This window comes from Erithacus rubecula (assembly GCF_903797595.1).
Source record: "Erithacus rubecula genome assembly, chromosome: 2".
NCBI lineage: Eukaryota > Metazoa > Chordata > Aves > Passeriformes > Muscicapidae > Erithacus > Erithacus rubecula.
Window position 1 is genome coordinate 73,457,813 of NC_136685.1, and position 20,356 is coordinate 73,478,168.

Genomic DNA, 20,356 nt, shown 5'->3' on the forward strand with positions numbered 1-20,356 from the left:
TAAAACCAGCCAAGAAAGTTGGTAAGTACTGAAATAGTCTCAATGATTTTTATGCGATTTCATCAAAATATAGTTTTGCATTCACATTTTGAAAAGGCTCTTTTTAAATTTCTAACATCTCACATGTCTTCTAAGATCTGCACTATTATTAAGACATTTCTTCAACCAAAAATTAAATCTAGAACAGTCCTTTAGAAAAGTAAAATTTTAACATGATAAATTTATTTGAAATTAGTGTTATTTGTGGGGGGATGAAATCAATACAGAAATTTCAAACTTGAGAAACCTATTGCTGCAATACTTTCTGTGACCAAATGTACCATGGAATGGAAACTGGAGGTATCCAAAATTATTCAACGACTTGAAAAGTGTTTCCTTAATTGAAGGATATCAGCTTGGTACTCTATTTTAGTCTGTAAATGATTAAACTGAACGATGATTAAACTTAGCCATGTCACATAAAATGCTAGAGTCAATATAAATAGTGACTTTTGAAAAAATCCAGACACAAACATATTGCATATAAAATTAACACATTGGTAAATATAAATGTAATTAGATCAAAAGTAACACTCTCTCAAATTTACAACAGATTTGAATTGGCAGTTGTTAAAAAGGATGATTATAAGTTCTGGAACTTACATAATTTAGGACACTATCATAGAATCACAGAATAGTCTATGTCAGAAGGGACCTTAAAGATCAGCTGGTTCCAACCCCTTCGCTGCAGGCAGGGACACCTTCCACCAGATCACACACAGCTTGCTCAGTCTGGCCAAGAACATTTCCAGGGATGGGGCAACCACAAATTCTCTGGAAAACCTTTTGCAATGTCTCACCAGCTTCATGGTAAAGAATTTCTTCCCAATATCCAATTTACACTTACTCTCCGTCAGTTTAAAAGCCATTCCTCCTTGTCTTGTCAGGATATGCCCTTTTAAAATCTTTCTCCATCTCCTGTAGGCTCCTTTCAGGTGCTGAAAGGCTACACTAAAATCATCCTGAGACTGCCTCTTTTCCAGGTTGAAAAATCCCAACTGTCATAGCCTTATGATTTAGAGATGGAAAGGCTACTGGGCCATCTTGGCTAGACTACGCTTTTGACAAGAAAGGTTGGATCAGATGATCATTGAAGTCCCCTTCAAACCTAGAACTGTATGATTCCATGATTCTATGATAGCTGATCAAAAATGGGTTCCTGTGAGCATTATGAATTAAAAAACATAATAGATCTGAGGAAAAATTGCAATAGAATAGGGTCATTTTTCCCAGATGTAAATATTATTCATAATCCTGTCCCTTTTTCTCCCTATGATATTACAGTCAATTGAAATTTTGTTGGTTTATTTGCTATAAAATATTTTGCATTTATTGTCTCTTTGTGTGACCTAGGGTTGTAGAGTGGATATATGTATAGCACTATATAAAATTGCTCAAGAAATTTAAAGGAGTTTTCATTAAATGAAAACCAGATCATAGTTATTAAGATGTGCCTATTTCTTATTATTCTGCATGTGAAAAAAACAAAACGAGATTAGTCTTGTCATGGAAATTTTAACAATCTCTAAGAGAAAGTCACATGCACATCAGCCAAGACAACACTTTTGATAGTGATTAGTTGGGTACTAATATCACAGCCATAAAGAATGATGAATGACATTTGTCTAAACAAGACTATGTATGCAAAGTATTGGCTTGTACTTGCTTCAGTAAGCCATAGAATACAAATTATTAATAGCTTCCAACTTAAGATGATGCAACTGAGTTTTGCTATTTTTAGTTTAAAGCTGTATAATTATTTCTTGCTACCATGCCACACAGTTTGCTGTATTCCTGTCTTCACAGAAAACTGAGGGGTTTACTCTCCTTTAAAAAAAAAAAAAAATTAGTATCCAAACTATTAGTTTATACTACAACCTGTTAGTAAAATTGTGGGGTTTTTTTTCCCACAGGCAGCATTTAAAATTTGCTTCTTCGAGACTTTACTTCTTTATCTCAATTCATACTTGTAGTTTCTCTAAATTATTATGTATTATTTCTGGCTTAATAAAGTCTCACTTTCGGTTGCCTTTTCTTGAATCCACACTGCAATTTTCTGTTGTACCAACACTTTTATTGGAGACAGGCTTATAAAGGATGACTGGAATGATTTTAAAAGAAGCCCTCTGGGAAAGATAAACAGAGGTCAATTGCAGCAGAAAATGGAAGTATTGCTTAAAACACTAATGAAGACATTAAATAAAATATAAACTAACGCTGCTCTGTGCTGTACCAACTGTGTCTATGTATGATACACGACTGTTCCTTTTTCTACAAAACCTTGCAAAAAGCTTTTGTTCTGTATGACAACACTTGTGGGGGACTTGCCAGTTTTTTTGCAGTGTCCTCTCAACATCTTTTACTAAGAAGATACTTTATATAGTTTAACAAAAAGTGGATGCAGAAAAAATACATCTCTATACGAAAATAAATTTAAAAAAAACTATTAGATTTCAGAGCAGTTTATTCTCTTCGCTTTCAGATATCTGAAGCTGCAATTCCATGAATAGCTAAAGTAATCTAGCAGATTAACACTGCTAAAAACAACAGTTTTGAAATCCCTCAACTCTCTCACATTTTTCACTGTACCTCACTACTGTTTCTCTCTTCACCAACACTCAGTATTAGTACTCATGGATTGTCATGTACTCAGAATTTCCAGGACTATGAGCATGTTGCTTATCAAAAAAACCCACACCCACCTTCTTTTCCTGAGTTAGTGAGATAAAATTACTCAAAGAGGGCTCTGATAAATGTCAGTACCAGTGTCAAGTATGCTTCAGAAATAGAAAGCAAAAGAGGTGAAGCAAAGTTGAACCTCCCCCTTAGATAAGCTTTAAACCCCTCAACTTCTTAAATGACATCTTGAATTACACAAATTGCAAGATGACAGTATAATAATGGAGTCTTTCCTTAGGGTAAATGAGCACCACCTGATTAATTTATTTGGAGATTTGAACTTCGGAAAGTGTTACCTAAGTTTACTTGGTACTATATAGTGAATAACATACACTGTTTATTCATTGGGTTTAATGCCAAAGCAATGCTACGAAAATGAAAAATACAAAGATAATAACTGAAAGCTCTGCAAATGAAAAACTTGTCTCCCCTCCAACTATATTGGTTGATACTAAAAAAAGTGTTTTCTCTCTCTTAAAGCTTATCCCTTAAGCAAGCAAAAAAGACTGCACTTCCAGGACAAGAAAACAAAATTTAAAACAAAGTTGTTTTGTAGAGAAAACCCCAAAACAAAGTCCAACACCAAGCCAACCAACCAAAAGCACCACCAAAAATATATACAATCTTTTTTTTTGTAGTGCTAGGTATAAGAACCTAGCTTAATCATAGCAATTCAGAATATTATGTAAATTGGTATACAACATACTAATAAAAATTGTAGTTCTATGGAAGTTCAACTTATTTGTACACCCAGCTACTAAAACCAACTTTCAGCATTAGGTGTAAGGTGAAAGTGCATATACAATCCAAACTCATTACGCCCAAGGCAGACACTTTCTTTCAGCCCAGCATTTAGTTTCTATCACAAAGAAATAATTTTGCTACCATAGCTTATAGTAGCTCCTGAAAAAAAAAACCAAAAACAAACTGTACAGGAAAGAGGAGAGAAACTATAATGGTAGAAGTCATATCCTTAGTGAATTCAGATATTCTGTGAAAAGAATCCCAAAAGATGGAAATCATGTTCATGTCGACATTTTGCTTAGAAAGTTAGAGTTTTTGAATTTGGCTTCCATTTCTCTGAAATTGCTGCAATTCTTTTGAAGAATAGAAGGTTTCTTTATCCCTGCATAATAACTTGCATAATTAACTCCATTCCCTAAAACATATTTTTTCAAACATTCTGGTGACTTTCCACTTAATACAGAGAGACTGCATTTCAAACACATACTTTATGATCCAGAAATATTTCTTGGTTTTATCAACTTTCTTAATCAAAGGTTTAATTGCATTCTGACCTTTTTTAATTCCGTATCGTATATTTAAAAATGAAAGTCCTTTTCAGACCTGAACTATGAGCTTTTATTATTCATAGCTTGGTATGAGATTGTGCAAAAGAATGTATTAATACATTTTGAAATAAAATTGCAATATACATAAGCTGAAAAAGAACCGTGTGATCCCACAAAAGTAGTCAAAAGACTTATAAATATTTTAGTACATTTTTTTGATATAAAAATCACTTTCTAATATTATCTAATGCTAAATTAACAATAATTTATGTTCCTACATTTTATGTTTAATACACACTAGAAATACTTTTTCAAACCATACCATTATTCATTTTCGCTTAGTGGAAAAATCAAATTCTTCATATTTGGAAGGACCTTTGAACATTTGTTCAACAACTCAACCAAAGAAGCTGTTTATTTCCAGATCTTAAAAAACTACTTTAAGAAAGAAACATAAAAAACTAACTCTTTGAAGAATTTTTAAGGCACTGGTATATATACAGTTCTCTTTTTGATTACCAAGGAAGGATAAAAACAGAGGCTTCAAATTAGATATTAAAATGTCACATTGTATGCTATTTAGCAAAGAATTCACTGACTGCTAGTACATCCACTGAATGGGAATGAAAAGTCTGGGATTAATTTTGAAATTAGTTTGTTAGTTTAATTGCAATCAAAGCCAGAAATCTGTGTAGTGAGTTACATTTTGTTTTCACAGACATAATGAACAATTCATTCTCTATATTCACTTTTTCAAAATAATGAAAGGACAATTTCTTTCTAGATTAGAAAACAAACATTAGGAACCTCAAGACAATCAATGTCTTCTTTCAGAAATAAATGCAATTATATCCTCTAGAACCATATAATTTTGCTTTGGCATTATCAGATTTGGTTTTGATCCTTTATTTTTTTCTCTGGATGGTATTCCTTAAAACCAGGTTAAATTTCCTGTTCTTGTATATAATATGTTTTAAATGTATATTTATCTTTCCACATTTTTTCTTCCATTAGGTTGAAACAAGTTTATTTGAACTTGCAACAATAGTAAAGCTTACCAACCAGAATGACAGATTTAAAGAAATATTTGATGAGATGCCTGTCTACACATAAAGACTTAGTCTGAAAATACACCAAGAACACACATCTTCCTATAATGATCTAGTAAGACCTAATTTGCTTTGGTCCCTTTTTTAAAGAAAAGACACTAAGGTAAACACCATGCTTACCTGTGCAGTTTAATCTTGTTTCTGCTTAGGATTAATTTGCAGCAAGAATGCCTCTTTCTAAATTCAGTGCAATTTGGAAACTATTATGCTATGTAATAACAGAAAAGCACTATTATTTCATAATTAAATATTCAACACATGCAGTTATTCAGAAACAGTTCTATACATTTCCCGAAGGTTAAATTTATATTTAATCTAGGTCTATAACCACAATTATATGTAGCCAGCCATTCCAGGTAATTAATCATGGGCTTAAAATTCCAGATATATAGAACTGTATATCACAATATCAAGTGTCACTTGAATTTTTCGGTACACATTAACCAATTAATATATATTAAAGCATTTGAGATTCTCCCTGGCTGAAAATTACTGTATTCTGTTCACAGAATTACAATATAATGAACAAGTGTTCAAAGTGTTTAAAAAGTCATTAATGTCTGACAATCACGGTTTTGATTCATTAATTATAAAAACAAAGATGCAAATAAAATACAGCTGTGCATTTTGCAGGAAAGAAAAAGACTCCTGTACTATTTTCCTCTGCCAGTAAAGAAATCAGACCCTCCTGCATTTTCTCTCATGCACCACTTGATAGACAAACTAACAAGAGTGAAATGAAGCATGATAAACACTGTAACTACACAGAGCAAAAAAAAAATGCTCTCAACATAAAATATTGATATTGTGTAATTATAGCAGGATTAAAATATAAGTGTTATTGTTTATTTCTTCTTTTTATTCTTTCACTTGATAATGATTCATGCAAATGAGTATACTTCAGCCAAGACTTTAGACATTTTACCTGGACACATTTCATTAGTAAATACCTTTTCAATTGTCATGAATTTAAGCACTATTGTGTAAACTTTATTACTAAAAAAGTTAAATTCTTTTATTAGATATACAATTAAGTATGATGCACTGATCAAAATCAGCCATTAGATGTCTTTTGGGTAGTGCAACTATGTCCTTAGAACAAGTGAAAAATATAGACCTTAATTTATCTGTCCCTTTACATATCAGCTAATGATGAACATCTCACCTTTTTGTAGTTCTGGGCAGTCTCTAAAATTTCAGGAGGTATCTAATGCAAAGTTTTAACTGGAAAATGCCAGTTTGCCTGTTTCATGTACTTAAACTGCACAATAATCCATGACAATGGCATGTCAAACTAAACAATAGCCTCAAATAACTCTTCCACCTCAGTGTTGTTTTCTTGAATGCCTGTCTGCCACAGAACTCAGTCAGGATTGATTTGTGTGAAAAATTGAGTGGCATGGAATTAGGGAAATAAGGATGAATCTGAACATGCACTAATATAGGAAGGGAACAGTCCACTACTGTGCTGCTTCCTTGCATTCATGCTGAAGTTTTGGTGCTTCTTTTCAAATGAAAGGATTAGCAGAACAGCAAAAATAACTCTTGCATGACAGCTCAGCCCTACATTGCACTAGCTAAAAGCCTGTGTTTTACTGAAGAAGGTGGACATTAGGTCTAGAAGACTGCAAAGTGTGTTAAGAACAAATACATGCTGGATCTTTGACTAGAGACTCTGGTCAAAGCAGTATGTTTGCAAACAATTGAAACAGGAATCAAACATTTCCTTTAGCATGCATCTGCGGTTGGAAGGCTTGCAGATAAGTTAGCAAGCTGGAAGGGAGCGGAAGGATCATCAAATACAACTCCTTTCTCCTCACAGGACCACTGAAATCTAAATCGTATGACTAAGAGCTTTGTCCAGAAACTAACAAGCTTTGTGCTGTGACCACTTCCCTGGGGAATGTGTTCCAGTGACCAACCACCCTCTCAGTGAAAAACCTTCTTCTAATGTCCCATCTGAACTTCTTATGCAGCTTCATTTAATTTCCTGATGTCCTAAGTCAACTAAGCAGTCACTAGCATCATCTAGTGGAATGCCAGCCCAGTAGTATTTTTGTACCTCTCAGTTTGATTTTAAGAATTTAGAAAGCCTCAAGATGAAAACTAAATTGCACAGATTTTTTTGCAGTTGTTGAAAATCATCTTTGGGTCTTACCTGTTGATGAAATATCAGAGTGCAGGCTAAAGTTGTAAGCCTGTGAGTTTTAGTCCAGTAAGGGAATTTCTAGTGTTGTCTAAAGTCCAATTGCACTGAAATCTCATTTGCATTTGAGTAAAGTCTTTTGGGACAGAGATTCCCTTTGCTGCAAGAACTTTTATTTGTCCCTTGTGCTTATTCAAAACGGTTATAGGCAACCAAATATTAGCACAAATCTTTCTTCTATATTTCACTAAGCAAAAGCCTACCTTAAAAAATTTAGTTATTATGAAATATTGTACTACTTACCACACTACAGAGCCAATCCTATTTGCTTCATTACAAGAAGAATGAGTTGTAAGATTGCAAAATCCCTCTTTTTAGTGTTGACTTAACATAGCTTTTACATTTAAATTTAGCATCATGTTTTTAATATGAATGATTTAAAGCATTCTACAAATCTGACGCATTTTCATGCACATCATGTTCATTTTCTGTAACTAACTTTGCTTCCAGCAAAATCTTATTCTAGTCCAATAAATGAGACATATAAATAAAGTAATTCATGGTAACCAAAATAATTAAATAGTAGGAGCAGGTTAAAGATCAGCATTCATTTTTAAAATTAAATTTAAAAGTCTGCAGTAGTTACTTAGAAGATTGGCAAGTTTTACAAATAACGTCACCAAGCATTTTAGAGAGAAACACAGCCGCATTAGAATGGAGTCATTAGGCAATACATTTATTTTGAAGCCAATTAACCTTTTGTCAGAGAAATGTCGGAGCTGTAATGGTTTCGGCAGTGGAGGTCAGCCTGCAACAGAGGCACGTATGACAGCGATTACGCTGTCTGACATATGCTGGAGACTCAGAGCACAGCCGTGGAATGAGAATCTGCCCTCGTTTGTATTCTGCTCTGCATTTTCAGGGAGCAGACAATCTTGACCTATCCATTTAGGTAATTAAAGCTTCTATTTGGAAGTGTCCTGCAGGAAGGTGAAATCTGGGGGAGATAAATGGCTGCTGCTCACTGTATCCAGCCACTTCCATCATTTGATGGACTGCCTGAAACAGGCTGCATTGCCAAGTCCTCATAAAAATAGAGATGAATTGGGCAGGAGACAATTCTCTAAGGCAAAGCAACTCTGTCATCTTCCTTTTTGCAGCATATAATTTAATTGTTAGCCAAGGCAGACAGCTGACTCAGGGGCCCTTCTCTAATGACTTTCCCACCATCTTCCATTTGCTAAGAAATTATTTCAGTGTATTTACTTGCAAGCTAACTTTGTCTGACAATGAGAGATGTCACTTCAATAAGCTCAGCTGGTTGTCACAGCTGTGCCAGGACTTACCTTCCAGGCAATTTTGTTTCCAACACAGTCATGCTGAACAGCAATTGGAAAGTCTCCTCTGTCATAAAACTTGCGAAAAGCTGAGCGTTTTGCTGGTCTTTGTTTCACTGATCCTGCAGGTGGGGGCCCTCTTACCTTAAAAAGAGAAAAAAATAAAAAACTCCACAGTTTAGTGGTAATATATTTTTAGTAGAAGCCTAAAGCCTGACTTAAAATAGATATAAATGAAGAATAATACTGACCAAAACTCCAAAATTATAGTTTGCTTCCTTATTTACATGCTACACTTCACTTCTTTGAAAGTACACTTTGGTAATGATCTACAGGATTTGTTAACTGTTTGGTTGGGGTTTTTTTGCCACTTTCAGATTGTCCCATAAAAAACAGCTATATTTTAAAGTCAATCTTTCTATTACCACAGTATTTTTAAGCAAAAAGAAAACACCAAGAAGGTAGTGACATTACATAGTAGAAGTTGTAAGAAAATTAAGTATTTCTCCTCTTTCTATTTCTTTCTAGAAGTAATTTGACTTGATTTCCAACTAATGTTCTGTTCACACCTTGCACTTTCGCTAGTCATTAGGTAATGAGATTAGGTAATCTCTTTTAGCATATCTCTTCCCTTAATGCTATGGATTTGGCTTTCATACAACTTCCAGTCCTTCAATATTGATGGCTGAAGCACTGGAAAGAATGAAGGTATTTTGCTCAGACCTCTCTTCTCTGCCAGTGAGGAAATTTGATTTAGCTTCACTTAGTTCCTTATCTGAGCTATTGCTGTTTTAGCATATGGCATAGTCTGAATGACAGTTGAATTCCAAAATGCTCATGCTGGAACCTTTTCATCAGACAAACATAGTAGTAACAGCAACTCACAATTGGCACTAAGATAATAGAATTTCAAGCACTTAAAAGAAATCCATTGTTTAAGCTAATTAACAAACCTAATCTCAAATGCTAAGAGTCCAAGAGAGCTAAACTAATCTCAAATGTCCTTGACAACTGATTTTTCACTCTGAAACTCCATAGCTGTGCATGTGGGATAAGAACTTCCTAAAGTTCTCTGCACATTTCTTTTGTTAAAAATGCTATAATGTGTTCATTAAAACAAAAAAAAAAAAAGTGAGATCTTCAATGATCATAAACCATACCCAATATTTTTTGCTGTTCTATTTGTCTTCAATGACCCTTCCATTAGTTTCTAGCAGTATAGCCATTCAGCTTTCCAGTGAACGGAATGTAAACTTGTAAAATCCTCTTTTTCATTTGGGCTATTCTGTAATTTAACTCTGCTTGCTACAGATCTAGATTTGACTTGGCACTTTTTTCCCCCAAAGTGTTTTCACATAATTTTCACTGGCCGAGGTAGAGGAGTCCACTAGTGATATGCCTACACCATACTTTTCTACACATTGCTTCAACTAGGGCTACTAAACTGTGATCTATTTGTTGCATATTGATGTCCCTGATAGACCATGTCCAGTGAAAATAGATTTGATACGCACAGCTGTAACTTTGCTTAGTAAACACATTTGCAGCAGTTGAGAGTAATACTCCAAGAAAAGCATTTCTAACCAATGTAAATAAAATTCCACTTGCTGTTCTGCAGAGGAACAATTTGTTCTATGCCACCAGTATAAGTATTTTCACTTGTTTTTTTTTTTTGTGGGATTATTTTGGGTTTTTTCTTATTTGAGGCAGTCTCAGAGTTACAGCAGTTTGAGGCCAATGGAAAAGCACTTCTGTTCTTTTTTATGTTTTTCACAGACAGGTCTTTCATACATCCTTTAAAGCATTAACTTCTGTACAATATCAGAAGTACCTGATTTTAACTTAAATTATTGATAAAGAATATGTTGTCTTGATTACATGAGATACAATCTGAATTCTTTCTAGGAGACTACCATAATTAGAGGTAGCTAATACAAACTCAAATTATATCTTCTGATACCAGACATTCTCTTCTTCCCACCTCATATTAGTAAACTTGCTATGAGCCTTTTCCTTCTGTACTTTATATACTTTGTACAAAATATGTTTACGTTAATAAAATTTCTTCCTATTCTTTATCTAGGAACAAAGATACTAGAAGGACTTAAAGTATGTTGGCATCAAATCCCTTTGTTTTGCATTGCCCTTACATGAATACTTAGAAGCTCCCTCTTAATTAGCATACCTACTCTGATTTGCCATCTCAAAGGCATGGTAGAGCCAGAAAAGGTTCAGAAGAGGATAATGATTGAAGGTATCGAATGGCTTTCAAAAGAACAGAATAAAGTGAGAATATGATTAGTATGGAAGGATAAAATAAAAAACTATAAAATCATGACATTATGGAAAAAATGATAAGGCAGATTTTCCACTATCTCCTTCAGTAAAAGCATGGGACATTGAAAAAAATCTAGTCAGTAAGAAGTTTGGAAGAAACAAAAGTAGTTACGTATTCACACAGCAAATAATGGATTTATGGAACTCCTGGCCAAAAGTCAGTATTGGAAATATTAAAAGTTTCTGTACATTCAAGCCGTGACTGGAAAAGTTGATTAAAAAGGAATCCATGCAAGTTGACTAAATCCTGGTTATTAGCAATCATAAATACAATGAGTGTTTTTTTTCATGTGATACAGTCTATTTGGTGGATCTCTCAGCCTTACATTTAGTCTCATGGTGACATCACATTGGCATCTTATACTTATCCATTGATTAACTGCCACAGCAACGCAAATAATATGATTTCTTGTCATTAGTTTCAAGTACATTATGTTGTACTTAGCACTATAATATTTAATTCCATTTCTATACATCAGGTGTCAGAGGCATTCACTTCTGTCACATCATGATCTTTTAATAACAACTCCAAACATTGTCATTTATAAATTTCATTAGGCAATCCTTTTTCAGTGAAAATATGAAATAAGGTTATTCTAAAACCCAAATATTAAGAAGTTCCATTAATAAAGTTCATCTATTATCACATCTCTCATTTTGGTATCACATGTCATTATTGTCTCCACTCCAATATGGACCTTTTCACCCTCCAAACACATCTTGCACTGTGTAATTAACAAAGTACTGTGTACAGCTGGAGAAGTAGCAGTGCACTGAATATTTGAAAATAGTGTCAACATATAGAGCTGTTGTTTTTCCCTTTGTCTTGAAGATGCTTTTCTTGTCAGATAGATCTGCAGTAGGTATAGAGACCTTTAAATACCTGGAAGAGAAGCTGCCTTCAAAGCAATGAAATGATCAAGACAGAAATGAGCCTAACATCTATCTAGAACAAAGAAATATCAGCAAACAGGAAGACAGTGAACTGTCCTTGCATTGGAGATACAGTAAGGTTGCCTGACTGAAGAGTACTTTTGCTCTCCTTTATTTAATGAGGACAACTTGCATCATTTATATCTGACAGACCTAGCTTATGAGACCTTTGCTAGAGTGGCTGCAGTGAGCCAGTACTGCTTGCCTCTTGCAAACAGTTTCTTTTCCTGCCAGTTTTCATTACTAGGGAGATCACCACTATTCTCTAATGCAGACACTGCTTTGAGTCATTCTAGCTGTGCATAATCTGCCTGAGGAAAAGTTTATGTGCTTGATTTCCTGTTTCATTTTTTTGCAATTCCTGATCTAAGCCTGGACCACATGATCTCTATAGGTCTCTCTCAACTGAGGTTTTCTCAGTGATTTTAGGTTGCTAAGTGAAATACATAAAAGGTAATCAGACAATGCTTTTCTCTGTTAAAATGAGTTTTCCTTTCTTACATTTTGTATTGTTATAATTACTGATAAAAAGGTCACTCTGAAAGTATTCCATTTATTGGAAAAATAGTAACAAATACTATCTTCCTCAAGCTAATAAAAATGTTTCATTGCAATATAGTGAGAAAGATTAAGATTAGAGTTCCAGTTAATTAAAGGCTAATATTCATGATAGCAAAGTATATGAAGCAATAAACAGATTCTGAGGTTCGTTAAATGGCAAAGTGAAGTTGAAGAGTTTGATAATTGCGAAACTAATTTATTCTAATTCTATGCCATTGAACTATGTGACAAGATAAAAGATGCAAGCCATTAAGCAAAAAAGAGAGAAAGACCATATTTCTTTAATTGATTCATGGGCACTGAAAGCCATTTTACCTGGTTGCATTGCTATATTTTTCAGTGATGGCACATTAGAAAAATTACTAAGAAAAATTTTTTGAAGCCAGGTTTAAACAGTGATTAATATTTGAAAACTGAATTTTGTTCATTTTCTGAGTTTCACACTCTATGCACACTTGGGGATCTAGACACGTCTGTGTAGGACAACTGGCCATTTTTGTGGAAACTGACACTAGTTTCATGAGCAGTTTAAGCCAAACAAAAACTGGACTGGAATTCTACTGTTCTTACATCACAATTCATGTATTTTATATATGTATATATATATATATATATATATAAAGATAAGTGACAATCAAGTTTAATGGTTAAAAGATTTTTTTATTAACCCACATTAATGCATTTAAAAGAAATTGTTTCAATTTTTTGTCTGTCAAGATTTTTACAGAAAAATTGGAATTTAACCTCAGCCTTTTACATTTTCTCCTCACAAAAATATTAATTTAATTTATTTTTGAAGTGACTAGGATCAAAAGTTATATGACCACTCAACTGTCTTACCTAAAAAAAGTCAGTCCTGTAAATATAATGCCATATTATCACCTTGAAGAATAAAATTTTCAGAAATAAAACCATAAATTCCCATTCTTTGTATTCAAACTAAAAAATGTAGCTGTACAATATTACAGTGTATCCACAGAACAGAATTTACTAATGCCTTCTGTCACAGGGAATGTAAAGGTGATGACATTAAGGAAATGTTTGTGTAACCACTGACAGACTCTGTCTCATCCTCCTCTTCTACTGGTGTTAAATTTTGCTAATGCAGCATAGTTTAACTGGCAATCCACTTATTTCACCGTGGGAAAGATCAGCATTCATTTCTTTGTGTATTGGTTCTAGAAGCTGTGGCCAAATCCTAATGTCAACCTCAAGCAAAATGAAATATACATGCAATAAGTCAAACTATGCAATGAAGAATACTCAAGCTAGCGGAAGTATTCAAAAATAAAGACCAAATAATATATCTAGCACTATTCAGGGCCATGTTGACACACAAAACTTTACTAGAACTGTCAACCACAGTCCTCATCCTCATAGTGTGACAAAGCTCTGATCTTGGCTAGACAGGCATTAACACAAATCTGCCCAATGAACAGGTTGAGGTGCAAAAGTTATGAACAGCAGTTTGTGCTTTTGGTGTCAGCCCACACCAAAGTACCTTACATGTTTCTATATCTGTAACAGACAATCCCATCATCAAAACAATATCACCAATAACCCATGAGAAAACATCAAGATTTTGGCAGTTACCTACCAACACAACAGAACAATAGGATGATAATACTTTGGATGGCATCCACAGAGTTTTGAATAAGAACAGTAGCGGTACTAATGATGTGGAAACACAAATCTTAGCAAGTGTCAACAATCAGAATCTCATCTAGGCACCCCCAAGAGTGTCTACTCTGACTGGCAATAAGCAACAAAGCCTGTCCTGCTCTTCTTAATTTACTGATCCTAATTTGATTAAACTGACTTAGGTAGTTAATACATTCTGCAATCATGTTTTGATTTTGTTATGCAGTCATACCAAAAATTGAATAAGAAACTTCAAATGACAGGAGAGGCACAGTAAGATGTCCCAGTAGGTACTGCTGAGTTGCACATTAATTCTTTTTATTTAATATCAATATCACAAACATTCAATATCAAAAGAACATGATCCCTCAACATGTATCAGATAAAAGCTTTTTATATCCAAAAAGAGACAGGGAGATATTACTTCAAATGTGCCACTCTTGATCTGCTTTAAATGGTGGCACATCTAATGCTTACAAGCTGGTTCTGGGGCTATTCCACAAATCTGGACAACAGATCAAAGCCCATCTCATAGCTTCAAAAGTCAAATTGAGAAAAATCAATTTTACAACCCCCAAATGAAACTACTGATAGGTCAGCAAACACTACAAATGCTTCCAAAGCACTACAACTTGAAAGAAAAATTAGACACGATTTTGTATGAAGATACTGTATCTCGTTACTGCCTTGAGACACTAGAAAGTAAGTCATAAGCTGCATGCAGAACTACTCTATTTCAGCACCTCAAGAAATGCTACTTCTGATTGGGGAAGAGATAAGCTGTTTCAATAAGACAGATGTGCCTACGTTACAAACTGCTGTACAGTACTTTGTACTTGGAAGGTCCTTCATCTCTTATTCTCCACTGGAATATAATAACTATTTCATATAATTTAGATTTCTCTCCTGATGCTTGCCAAGCAATTTCCTTTGATGCAAAGGGAAAAAAGTCACAACTGCTAATATATTTCTCTCGTAATATATTTCTTTCTTTCCAGTCCAGATGAATATAGTCTTGCTCTGGTAGTTTCACAAAGCTTCCCAGTGCATCAATTGCACTAAATCTGGAAGCCTTCTAAATTTTTCCTGATACCTATTTTACTGTGTGGCAGGCTTTTTTACTTTCAGTGCTTTCTTTCTTTCATAAAGGTATTTATTAAGCTGCAAAGATATCTGTCCTTTTTGCAGGGACAACTGATTAATTGATTTCTTTGACGTTAAATTCAAATCATTCCCTCACAAGAGGAACACTAGTAGGAAACAAATAGTTTTTAATTCAGATTGTATGCAGGTGAAAGCATCTTAATCTCTCCTTGTCTGCTTGGCATATAGGTAAAAAAAATATCACAAAGAGAGATACAATTTTTTTTAGTGAGTCGAATTTGTAGGATGCAATTGAAAAGGAGCTCTCACAAAATATTTCTTCACTAATGCTGTCAGTAGATGGGTTGTGACTATGAAGGGACAAATGTATCTTTCACTTGTCACAATACTCTTACTTTCATAATTTTGTTATTTTAAATGCTTTCATATTGGCAAATGCAGGATTAATCACTTTGTGTAGTAACTGAAATTCCTTGAATATTTTGTTTCAATCTCCATAATACTTAGACTGTTTCTTTGCAACCCTTTTACTCAAAATAAAATTTTTCATGCCTAAAAGTAGTGATAAAGTTTTATTATATTGATGTTAATAATTTCAGAACAGCTGGAAGTTATACTAGTATTAAAGTCTACTAAATCTGCATGGAAATATATTTAACTTGACCAGAGGATTATGAAATATTTAAAAAAAAACCCAAAACTTTTAACTTTTTACTCTATAGGATCCTATTACCATTTCCATTTATTGAATATAGCTATTCCTCATACTGAAGCATGGGGTTTTTGCATAGGAAGGCATATTCTATCTAGCTAGTCAAAACATGTTTTTTTTAGAAAGTTGGAGCTCATTTCATTCTTTACACTCAAAGCATCCCAACTGCAGATGAAGAGCTTTCATCTTCATCTGCCAGGAAATATGACCAAGTACATATTTTCTTTTCCTCATCATGATTATTTCCTCTTCTTATATTGCTCATTTCCAGAGCTGATTGCTAGGGTGCTAGAGGGAACAGAATCCCAACCTTCCTCAGTTTTGAGCACAGCAAGAAGCATAAAGATTCTCTTGGGTCAAGTCAAAGGACAGAAACAGGGCATCTTCAGCATGTATTATTAGCAAAATAAGCTTTGTCTTAACTATCTAGACAGTGAACACATAAAACTTAACGAAAATCTTGATTTCTTAGTGATTTAGAGATTCTAAAAAATGAACAAGGATCATTTTTACTCAGAAGAAACTGAAAAGTATGTATAATGTGCAGAAAATAAACGATTCTTTTAGATGTTATGCCACTTCTCAGTCAAACTACATCTAATTCAACCCACTTTCTTGTATTGTAACCTACACATTATACTCAATTCAGTTAAATTGACACCACTAATTTACTGTGTACAGGCTCCTTACACAAGTGGTGTGTCAATAAGAAAGAGAATGCCTTATCTATGGGAGTGCTTTGCACTTTTGGAGTGCTTTTTTCTAGCATATTCTGATGTAATTTTATATAGTATATATGGTATTCTGAGCAGGGAATGGAATGAAGGTATCTAGTTTCAAGGGGACTGTTCTAATAAATTTATTTATATCTTATTGCTTGTATGTGGTTCTAGAACCCTTGAAAACCCTTGCAGTTTTAGTCAAAACCATATCCCAAAAAGCATAAATTTCAGTGCTATAACTAAAAAAAACCTAAGATTTTCATAGCAGAGATGAGTGTCTTGACTTCCAGGCTACCAAACCAGGAAACTAGTTATTGAGAAATGTGTTTCTGAAATTTATCAAAGAAATAAAAAAATCCCAAAATAAATAAATTATTTATTGTAATTAACTATGAGGAACTATGATGAACTGCTCTATGCAACATCTAGGAAAGGCATTAATAATAAAACTAATAATAAAACTCCCAAATACAAAATTGTATCAATATTGTACAGGTGCATCAAACTAAACTATTACTGTCTCCTTACGTTAGCCAAAAGTAATTGTTCTAAAAACCCCACAACTCACAACTATGCACATTAAGAGTTAAAAAACATACATTATAGACTAGAATGACAAATAGGTGGCTTACAAATTTTGGTAATTAGCAATAGGAAACCTTAAATGAGCATTTTTTACTTACTGATTCCCAGCTCCTTAAGGAGGACCAGAGTGCACCAGAAAATCTAGTGCCATGTGCTACAAACTGCTACAACTACACAGAACAATGCAATAAAAAAAAATTAAAAATTGAGTTCCAGTAAACTTCTTTGGAAAGTAAGTAGAGTCTCAGGGATTCATATTCTTTGTATGCTTCATATAGTTTCCATTGTAACTACATTATAATTATAAAATCATGACCAACACTTTGTAAGGACAATAAAGAATACAGAAGATTGTATATTGATTGATTTAAACAACCTCCACCAGACAAGAACATGCATACAACACATTGAAACCACTGAACTGATAGTAATTTTGGATATAATGTGGCAATGAAGAAAAAGCTGCGTTATAATATATAAATGTGATACCAAACATACCCAAGGGGAACCTTCTGATTATGGGGAAGAGGTGATCAACACAACATCACACTCCTATCAAAAACGTTGGGATGATGATGACTGCATAACTGGTTCTTCCAAGGAGGAATAGCACCACTGACTTCAGAACCCAGACATGCATTAGAAGGGTGAGCACAACATCAGCTTAAGGCACAGATACTAGAACACTTGTGTTTATAAATTTCAATGGTTTCATTACCGGGCATGAGTAGCAATAGTTGGATAATTTCACTCTACGTTTAAATATCTTTTTATCTACACCGATTATTTTTTTTTTTATCAAACTGCTAGGACTTTTTAATTAAATGAATCACAAATTCTTGGTTTCACACACAGTATTTTTCTGTAGCTCAAAGAAATTGCATAGGCTGCTTTGTCTGGTAACTTTGCCCTGAAGGCTTTGCTATTAAATTTCAGCACAGCAAGTGATGGAGAAAGCAGGTAACCAGGCTGTAATTCAGCTGCAACAGCACTTATTTACCATGGTACTAGATGCAATCCTTGTTTATTAAGCTTTTTTTTTTTAAGAGCTTTAAGTACTTTACTATTCAAATTTACATTTTGCCAGGAATCCTCTTGCTCAGAAAGTCTCTCTTTTCCTGAGACACATCTGGACTATCAATTGCTTCAATTACTTGTTTGAAGCTTCATTTCCTAACACAGGTACTTATGTCTACTCTAATTCTGTACATCCCTGCAGCCTCTCAGACAGCATCTCTTTAAGAATGATTTTTCAAATTCCTATTTTGAACTTCAAGACACAGAAATCATACTTTAATGACCATGCCAATCAAAGTAAAAACATCTCTATTGTTTTAATCATAAAGAAAAGTATTTTAAAATAGATCAGCTGGTAGTTAGAAAAAACAAAATTCCAGAAAAGTTTCAATTTTCAGTATCACAAAGCATAATTCTGTTGGAATCTAATAGACTCTTGAGGTAAGATAAAGATAAAAGAAACACAATCTAGTTGAAAATAATCAAGTTCTAAAATGGAGTTAAGGGAAAAGGAGTTAGCTTTTTACAGAAGAGAACAGAAAAATTAATACTTTTACTCCACATTAAGCTGCAAGAGAATAAAAATAAAAACCATAAGAACTTGTCAGAAAACAGCTCTTCCATGAACACATATGAACAAGAATTACGGCTCTGAGATGGAAGTTTTAGGTTTTTTTTCCCTTTGATTGTCTCACCGTACCATTTTTCCACATATAACTAAAAAAAAAAAAAAAAAAAGCCTTCACGATTACGAAAAAAGCTTTTCCAATACAGAGAAATCAAAGACTGTTTGAAAAAACATCAAAAACAGAGTTCCAACAAATGTGATATGCCCTCTCAGTTTAGAATCTTCATTACTTTTTTCAACATAAACAGCAATTTTGCTGGTGGTCATTTAAACAAATAATCTTTCAATGTCCATCTTGCTGCTAGATATAAATACAGACACTAGGATAAAGACTGCAGGGCATCTGGCTATGCTGAACAACATGGTATAATTTGCTGTCATAAGGCTACATATGCCATGCTTTTCCAGTAAGCTAACATGGATACTGAAAGACAGCTGGAAATTTGAGCATGATTCTCTATATGGAAAAAACTATTTTAATTTTCATAGGTTTTTTTCCACCTTTTGGCTAGAAGAAATGCTCTTTACAGTAAAGAGGGAAAAGCACAGTTGAAACTCCAGTAGAGCCACAGCTAGAAAGCAGTAGTAAGACATTAGGCTTCATCCATCTTTTCTTCTTGAACTCACTCAGTTTACCACAAGATAAGCACAAGCATGAGTTCTTTGCAGAAATGAGGATCAACAAAGAGACTGTTGTAATGGAACATTATGCATCAATAATCTTATTAAAATAACTTATGATATGTAGTAAAATACTTTGTTTCTAACTAGTATAATTACTTATTTTTTATTAGCTCTATTTTCCTTGACAAACCAAATCAACATGCATAGAATCTAACAATGAGACTTGCAGATAGGGTGAATAGCATTTATTAGTGTAATCTATATAACCAACAAAATCAAAACAGAAGCTCTCCTTCAGCTCTGTAACAAAATGCAACTTCAAAGTTAAGCAGAAACTGAGAAAAAAATCTGACATCTTAATTTGATACATATCAATTACACTATCTCAGAAAAAAAAAAAAAGGTTGGGTAATGGTGAATAAAAAATCTGAAAGATAGGTGAACAGTAACCATTATTTACTTATCAGATGAATTAACCTTTTAAGAAGAAATTAATTTTGAGCAATATGGTACTCAGGAGTTCGGCTGTCAACTGAGAGCAACCAATAATAACACTGATGGAAGTCAGTGCTATAAAGCATTGCAGCTAATCATAGAATAGAATCACAAAATCATTGAAGGAGGAAAAGATCCTTAAGATCATTGAGACCAATCCTTAACCCAGCACTTCCAAGTCCACCACTAAACAATATCCCTAGGTGCCACATCTTCATGTCTTTTCAATATTACTTTCTAGGTATGCTGATTCAACCACTTCCTTGGGCAGCCTGTTCCAGGACTTGACAACCATCTTGGAGAAGAAAGTTTCTCATATCCAATACAAACCTCCCCTGGAGCAATTTGAGGCTGTTTCCCCTTCCTCTATAGCTCTTTACCTGGGACAAGAGACT

At 33.9% G+C, this 20,356-nt stretch overlaps 1 protein-coding gene across 2 annotated transcripts in view; it reads right to left on the reverse strand.

Moving 5' to 3' along the window:
• Positions 1 to 20,356, reverse strand: part of PACRG (parkin coregulated) — a 201,592-nt gene that overhangs the window by 145,820 nt on the left and 35,416 nt on the right. For both annotated transcript variants that reach the window (XM_079333493.1, XM_079333492.1), the window contains exon 3: positions 8,612 to 8,746. In XM_079333493.1, the coding sequence (XP_079189619.1) occupies positions 8,612 to 8,746 (135 nt within the window). The remainder of the gene's footprint in view (positions 1 to 8,611; positions 8,747 to 20,356) is intronic.